General features: G+C 45.6%; 1 protein-coding gene across 1 annotated transcript in view; it reads left to right on the top strand.

Annotated features, from left to right (window-relative positions):
• The first annotated feature begins 1,887 nt into the window (after positions 1 to 1,887).
• NINJ1 (ninjurin 1) overlaps positions 1,888 to 8,880 on the top strand; it is a 67,676-nt gene continuing 60,683 nt past the window's right edge. The window contains exon 1 of the mRNA XM_040359291.1: positions 1,888 to 2,106. Within this exon, the coding sequence (XP_040215225.1) occupies positions 2,038 to 2,106 (69 nt within the window). The 5' untranslated portion in view covers positions 1,888 to 2,037. The remainder of the gene's footprint in view (positions 2,107 to 8,880) is intronic.

The raw sequence follows: 8,880 nt of genomic DNA, 5'->3' as shown, positions 1-8,880 counted from the left end.
AGTGCATGCTCAATATGCCAGGTCTGCCTACTGTAATGTAAACATGACATTTATTTGTTATCCACAAGTGGCAAAAACTCCACTTTCCATTGTTGAAGAAGGTGTGCTGGTGATATTGCATTCTTTGGACCCAAACCAGAGAAGGTTCATTGAGTTTTTCCATGCTGCTCCGGCCTCCAGACTCCTGGTTGGTGATACTTTCCCCTTGTCACTCCCCATCTTTAGAAGGTAACAATAGCCAGCAAGTTTCTAGTTACCACAGTGAGTTGTCATCCAGTATCCTTGGCAGCCTGATCTTCCGCTGAGACACCTGAATCTCCTTGTGCTGCCATACACACGGCTGCACTGTCTGAATGAGTGACACTGATCTCCTTCCAGCTCAGGGTGACCACCTTTTGTACTGTTCCTGGATGCAACTGTTCCTCCGAGCCACTGCTACACGTGAGCTACAGTGCCAGTCAGGGTTACCAACTCCCTCAGGTAGGCCTGGTTTGACTGGTTGGGCACAATGTCATTATTTTCCTTTGATTTACTGGCCATGAGGACTATGAGAACTCAGGATGGGGCTTCCCAAAGTGTCAAATGGTAATGAAGGTGGAAGTGGTAAAATAAATTATAATGCAATATTGGTGCTTTCCATAACAGTAAAGTAGTGCGCAACAGTAAATAAAAAAAAAAGTGTGCATATGTATGTGTATATATATATAGATAAAAAGTATGGGCTAGATTCACATAGATCAGCGGATCTTTAGATCCGCGTGACCTATGTGATTTAAGATCCGCCGCCGCAAGTTTGAGAGGCAAGTGGGTAATTCACAAAACACTTACCTCCAAACTTGCGGCGGCGGATCGTAAATCCCCCGGCGGAATTCAAATTCCGCGGCTAGGGGAGTGTAGCATTTAAATCAGGCACGTCCCAGCGCCGATTTAAATGCGCATGCACCGTCCGCGAATTTTCCCAGCGTGCATTGCTCCCAATGACGTCGCTAGGACGTCATTGATTTCGGCGTGAGCGTAACTTGCGTCCAGCTGTGTATGGTGTATAGTGTACATATGTGTATGGTGTATGGTGTACAGATGTGTATGGTGTATAGATGTGTATGGTGTATAGTGTACAGATGTGTATGGTGTATAGTGTACAGATGTGTATGGTGTATAGTGTACAGATGTGTATAGTGTACAGATGTGTATGGTGTATAGTGTACAGATTTGTATGGTATATAGATGTATGGTATATAGATGTATGGTATATAGATTAATGGTATATAGATGAATGGTATATAGATGTATGGTATATAGATGAATGGTATATAGATGAATGGTATATAGATGAATGGTATATAGATGTATGGTATATAGATGTGTATGGTATATAGATGTATGGTATAGAGATGAATGGTATATAGATGTATGGTATATAGATGTATGGTATATAGATGAATGGTATATAGATATAGAGACATGTACAGTCCGATGTAGTGGGATTGGGGCGCACGCCTATGATTATATATATGGTATATAGATGTATGGTATATAGATGAATGGTATATAGATGAATGGTATATAGATGAATGGTATATAGATGTGTATGGTATATAGATGTATGGTATAGAGATGAATGGTATATAGATGTGTATGGTATATAGATGTATGGTATATAGATGTATGGTATATAGATGAATGGTATATAGATGAATGGTATAAAGATGTAGAGACATGTACAGTACGATGTAGTGGGATTGGGGCGCACACCTATGATTATATATATATATGTATAGATGTATGGTATATAGATGTAAGGACATTCCAATGTAGTGGGATTGGGGTGATTGGACGGTGTTGTGTGTCACACATATTTGGGGATTTCCTACTTTCACTTTCAGTATCAGCCAGCAGGGGGAGTGTCAGGCCGGCCATCACCGTCATCATTGCCTCTTCCCCGGCCACTCTCACTTCCAGGACAGCCGGGCCGGAGACCGAGAGAGGACGGGGACCGGGAGAGGACGGGGACCGGCGCTGTACGCTGAGATCAGCACTATGGGCACCCACCGGGAAGATGTGGCCATGAACGGGATCGGGGAGAATGCCCGCCTCCATAATGACGAGGTAAGGGGGGAGGGGAGGGATGCCAGTACACCGGGGGCACCGGGCGGGTGATCAGGGCAGCCAAGGACAGAGATGGGGGGGGGGGGGGGGGGTCGTGACCGAATATAGATCCCCCGGACTCTTCAGTGTAATGTGATGACCTGTCAGTATCAATCTAGGATTACTGTATTCTACACACTGTACTGTGCTCTCCATCTCCTGTACTGAGGATGATCCTCCTATCACTGATCATCACAGGAGATCATCCTGATCAGTAAGGTGGGTGCCCCCCCCCCCCCCGTGTCCCTCCACCTGTTGTATATGTGGGATTCGGCTGTACACATCTATATACATCTGTGCTTTATAACAGTATGCTCCGTGTGCATGAGCCCTAAACATTGCCATGTACTCCAACATTGGTGGGCATCATATAAGTGACCCCGTACATTGGTGGGCAGTGTATAAGTGACCCCGTACATTGGTGGGCATCATATAAGTGACCCCGTACATTGGTGGGCAGTGTATAAGTGACCCCGTACATTGGTGGGCAGTGTATAAGTGACCCCATACATTGGTGGGCAGTGTATAAGTGACCCCATACATTGGTGGGCAGTGTATAAGTGACCCCATACATTGGTGGGCAGTGTATAAGTGAACCCGTACATTGGTGGGCAGTGTATAAGTGACCCCGTACATTGGTGGGCAGTGTATAAGTGACCCCGTACATTGGTGGGCAGTGTATAAGTGACCCTGTACATTGGTGGGCATCATAAGTAACCCCGTACATTGGTGGGCAGTGTATAAGTGACCCCGTACATTGGTGGGCAGTGTATAAGTGACCCCGTACATTGGTGGGCAGTATATAAGTGACCCCGTACATTGGTGGGCAGTGTATAAGTGACCCCGTACATTGGTGGGCAGTATATAAGTGACCCCGTACATTGGTGGGCAGTGTATAAGTGACCCTGTACATTGGTGGGCAGTGTATAAGTGACCCCGTACATTGGTGGGCAGGGTAAAAGTGACCCCGTACATTGGTGGGCAGTATATAAGTGACCCCGTACATTGGTGGGCAGTGTATAAGTGACCCTGTACATTGGTGGGCAGTGTATAAGTGACCCCGTACATTGGTGGGCAGGGTATAAGTGACCCCGTACATTGGTGGGCAGTGTATAAGTGACCCCTTGTAATGGTGGGCAGCGTACACATAATTGACCCTGTACATTGGTGGGCAGTGTATACATAAGTGACACCATAAATTGGTGGGCAGTGTATAAGTGACCCCTTGTAATGGTGGACAGTGTATACATAAGTGACCCCGTACATTGGTGGGCAGTGTATAAATGACCCCGTACATTGGTGGGCAGTGTATAAGTGACCCCTTGTAATGGTGGGCAGCGTATACATAAGTGACCCCTTACATTGGTGGGCAGTGTATACATAAGTCACCCTGTACATTGGTGGGCAGTGTGGGTGGGAATCAGACTTCTCATTACCACGGGAGAGCTGAGCAAGCTCTGGAGAAACCCCGGTTGGGAAATGATGATCGATCTACAGGTTGCTCAAGGTTTCTTAAGCAATGAGCAACTTCTGCCTCTTAGATAAGGAAACGGGGACATCTGTGATCTTTTCAGCTATTTTTAACAGGAGTATTCTTACAAGTGATTACCAGTGTAGAGCACATTAATGACCACCGGTATTAGGGGATTCTACTCCATTGATCTCTACTGCAAGGGGAGGCACTTATTCACTGATCTCTACTATAAGAGGTATTACTCTACTGATCCCCAATGTAAGGGGACAATACTCCACTGATGTCCAATGTAAGGGGGTTACTACTCCACTGATCTCCAATGTAAGGGGGTTACTACTCCACTGATCTCCAATGTAAGGGGGGTTACTACTCCACTGATCTCCAATGTAAGGGGGGTTACTACTCCACTGATCTACAATGTAAAGGGACATTACTGCACTGATCTTTAGCCTAGGTTCACACTGCTGCGAATTCAAAATCGCGGTAAAATGCGCATGTCAAATCGCATCTCAAATCGTTCCAAATCGTACCCAGTGTGAACCAGGGCTAAATGTAAGGGGACAATACTCCACTGATTTCCAATATAAGAGGGTTACTACTCCACTGATCTACAATGTAAGAGCACAATACTACACTGATGTCCAATGTAAGGGGACACTACTCCACTGATCTCCGATGTAAGGGGGCACTACTGCACTTATCTCCAATGTAAGGGGACACTACTGCACTGATCTTCAATGTAAGGGGGTTACTACTCCACTGATCTTCAATGTAAGGGGGTTTCTACTCCACTGATCTTCAATGTAAGGGGACACTACTGCACTGATCTTCAATGTAAAGGGGTTACTACTGCACTGATATTCAATGTAAGGGGGTTACTTACTCCACTGATCTTCAATGTAAGGGGACACTACTGCACTGATCTTCAATGTAAAGGGGTTACTACTGCACTGATATTCAATGTAAGAGGGTTACTACTCCACTGATCTTCAATGTAAGGAAACACTACTCCACTGATCTCCAATGTAAGGGGTTTACTACTCCACTGATCTTCAATGTAAGAGGGTTACTACTCCACTGATCTTCGATGTAAGGGAACACTACTCAACTAAACTTCGATGTAAGGGGACACTACTCCACTGATCTCCAATGTAAGGGGACACTACTCCACTGATCTCCAATGTAAGGGGATACTATTCCATTCATCTTTAATGTAAGGGGACACTACTCCACCGATCTCCAATGTAATTAGGTACTACTCTATTCATCTTTAATGTAAGGGGACACTACTCCACCGATTTCCAATGTAATTAGGTACTACTCCACTCATCTTCAATGCAAGGGAGTACTACTGGTCCCGCTGTACCAGGAGAGCTGAAAAGATAGTGAGCGATTTGTCTCATCCTGGACATCATGTTTTTGAACTGCTGCCATCTGGCAGACGTTTCAGAAACATCAGGGTGAGGACAAATCGTTTCCGGGAAAGCTTTTTCTCAAGAGCAGTTACGGTAAGTCTGTAAATACATTTTTGGGGAAAGGGAGATAGTCATAAATGGCGACTAGGCACCTACTGTAACACTGTTCCTACTAGGTGGAGGGAGGGGATGGGACTCATTTTGTATGAAGTGTTATTGTTGTTTGTTTATTATTATTGTTTTATAAAAAAAAAATGTTTTGACTTGTTGCAATGACAATAAAGTATCTTATCTTACTCCACTCATCTTCAATGTAAGAGGGCACTACTCCACTGATCTTCAGTGTAAGGGGGTACTACTCCACCGATCTTCAGTGTAAGAGGGCACTACTCCACCGATCTTCAGTGTAAGGGGGTACTACTCCACTGATCTTCAGTGTAAGGGGGTACTACTCCACCGATCTTCAGTGTAAGAGGGCACTACTCCACCGATCTTCAGTGTAAGGGGGTACTACTCCACTGATCTTCAGTGTAAGGGGGTACTACTCCACCGATCTTCAGTGTAAGGGGGTACTACTCCACTGATCTTCAGTGTTAGAGGGTACTACTCCACTGATCTTCAGTGTAAGGGGGTACTACTCCACTGATCTTCAGTGTAAGGGGGTACTACTACACCGATCTTCAGTGTAAGGGGGTACTACTCCACCGATCTTCAGTGTAAGAGGGCACTACTCCACCGATCTTCAGTGTAAGGGGGTACTACTCCACTGATCTTCAGTGTAAGGGGGTACTACTCCACCGATCTTCAGTGTAAGAGGGCACTACTCCACCGATCTTCAGTGTAAGGGGGTACTACTCCACTGATCTTCAGTGTAAGGGGGTACTACTCCACCGATCTTCAGTGTAAGGGGGTACTACTCCACTGATCTTCAGTGTTAGAGGGTACTACTCCACTGATCTTCAGTGTAAGGGGGTACTACTCCACTGATCTTCAGTGTAAGGGGGTACTACTACACCGATCTTCAGTGTAAGGGGGTACTACTCCACCGATCTTCAGTGTAAGGGGGTACTACTACACCGATCTTCAGTGTAAGGGGGTACTACTCCACTGATCTTCAGTGTTAGAGGGTACTACTCCACTGATCTTCAGTGTAAGGGGGTACTACTACACCGATCTTCAGTGTAAGGGGGTACTACTCCACTGATCTTCAGTGTAAGAGGGCACTACTCCACCGATCTTCAGTGTAAGGGGGTACTACTCCACCGATCTTCAGTGTTAGAGGGTACTACTCCACTGATCTTCAGTGTAAGGGGGTACTACTCCACTGATCTTCAGTGTAAGAGGGTACTACTCCACTGATCTTCAGTGTAAGGGGGTACTACTCCACTGATCTTCAGTGTAAGGGGGTACTACTCCACCAATCTTCAGTGTAAGAGGGTACTACTCCACTGATCTTCAGTGTAAGGGGGTACTACTCCACTGATCTTCAGTGTAAGACGGTACTACTACACCGATCTTCAGTGTAAGGGGGTACTACTCCACTGATCTTCAGTGTAAGGGGGTACTACTCTACTGATCATCAAGTTTGAACAGGCCCTAAAGCTGCGTACACACGACCATTTTTACTGTCCTAGAAAAAAACGAAGTTTTTTTTTACATGATTCTTGTCAAGCCTGCCTTGCATACACGCGATCGTGAAAAAAAAATGCTCTAGCAAAGCGCGGTGACGTACAACACGTACGACGCCACTATAAAGGGGAAGTTCCATTCAGATGGCGCCACCCTTTGGGCGGCTTTTGCTGATCCTCGTGTTAGTAAAAGTATGGTGAGAGACGCCCTATCAATGCCCACAAGTGCCACCTATCAATGCCCACCAGTGCCACCTATCAATGCCATCTCTGTGCCACCTAGTAGTGCTGCCTATCAGTGCAACCCATCAGTGCCCATCACTGCCAGCTATCAGTGCCACCTATCAATGCCACCTTTTAGTGCCACTTCTCAGCGCCCACCAAGTGCCACCTCTCATTGCCCACCAGTGCCGCCTTATTGGGGCCCACCAGTGCCGCCTTATCGGGGCCTACCAGTGCCGCCTTATCGGTGCCCATCAGTGCACGACCATTTTTCATGCCATGAATGCTATGTTTTTCTCGACGTGATTCCTCTCAAGCTTGCCTTGCATACACACGATCGTGATAAAAAATGCTTGAGGAAAGCGCAGTGACGTACAACACGTACAACGGCACTATAAAGGGGAAGTTCCATTCGAATGGCGCCACCCTTTGGGCTGATTATGCATATTTCTCTTCTCATAACTTGCTTCTAAACACGCTCGTGTTTTTAAAGCGTACACACGACTGTTTTTCACGACGAGAAAAACGACGACGTGAAAAATGTCAAGAAAAAATTGAGCAGGTCCTACATTTTTAATGGTCATTTTTTTCGTCGAGAAAAATGCTCTGGAGCCTACACACGACCGTTTTTAATGACCAATTTAAAAAATGGCATTTTTCTCGTCATGAAAAACGGTCGTGCGTATGCGACATTACATTTTTGACTGCTGTGTCCTGCTAGGCAATGTCCCCAAATTATTGGCAGGGCCCATAGACTTCCAGGGAATTTCCACAGCACACAGGGATATGGCTCAATACCTGGGAATGCCCCTGGAATGCCTAATTATCAGGATAGCATTGCATGGTGTAACATCATATGGGCAAAGGGACATCTCTGGGAAATTCTGGGTGACCTCATGCCAGTTCACTTCTAGTGCTACTAAGCCCATGTGAAGTATTACGTTCTCTTTGTTTATTCGCAAACACTTGTTCTTTATGGCGTCTGCCTCGGGGAATAGATAACCAGTGCACTTGTGTTAACCCCTTATCACCAGGAGTGCACATGTTCATGTGACGGAATAACCGCCTGTTCCTACAAATATAAATCCTAAATACATTTTGTAGATAACATTCCTCTCCTTCTTCCACAAGCTTTGTATGAATTCTGAAATCCCTCTTCAGAACAATGAGGCCCTTGTGGGTTCCAGTGTCTGCTTGACAAGTGCAGTGTTGGAAGTGTAAATAGGGAGTATACAGTCCAAGGAGACAACGTACGCGTAGCGTGCAGCTTTGACCATTGAATAGCTGGAGCTTATCGAGACAAAAAATGCATTGTGGAATAATCCTGTTACATTCTAACTTTTGCTGGCCATATACCAGGAGAATTTCATTTTTGAAAAATTAGTTTTTAGAATGTTCGCTCTATTGTTTTTTTTTTAACAATCTTTATTTTAAGAATTCTACATACAGATACAAATTCTGAAAGAAGGTATACAGGGCCAGATTCACAAAGAATTGCCCTGGCACAGCATATCAGAGATGCGCTACGCCGCCGTATCTTACCTGGCGGAATTTCGAATCCAGGAAGATTTCGCGCCGTAAGTTACGGCGGCGTAGTGTATCTCTCGGCGTGTATTTCAAATTGGGCGGGTAGGGGGCGTGATTCATTTAAATGAAGCGCGTCCCCGCTCCGATTGAAATGCGCATGCTCCGTTTAGAAATTTCCCGCCGTGCTTTGCGTGAAATGACGTTTTGAACGTAGACGTGAGTTACATCCTTTCCTATTCACGGACGACTTACACACAAAAAAAAAAAATTCAAAATAATTCAAAATTCAACGCGGGAATGACGGCCATACTTTAACATGGCAAGTCTATCTATACGCCACACGCCTGGAAAAGCCGACTAGTGACGAGGTAAGAGAATGCGACGGCCGCGCGTACCTTCGTGGATCGACAGAAAAAAGCTAATTAGCATACCCGACGCGGAAAACGACGCAAACTCCACCCAGCGGGCG

The sequence above is a fragment of the Rana temporaria genome, chromosome 7 (assembly GCF_905171775.1).
Source record: "Rana temporaria chromosome 7, aRanTem1.1, whole genome shotgun sequence".
NCBI classification, from domain to species: Eukaryota; Metazoa; Chordata; class Amphibia; order Anura; family Ranidae; genus Rana; species Rana temporaria.
The sequence above is the reverse complement of the archived record's forward strand: the minus strand, read 5'-3'. Positions and strand labels throughout refer to the sequence as shown.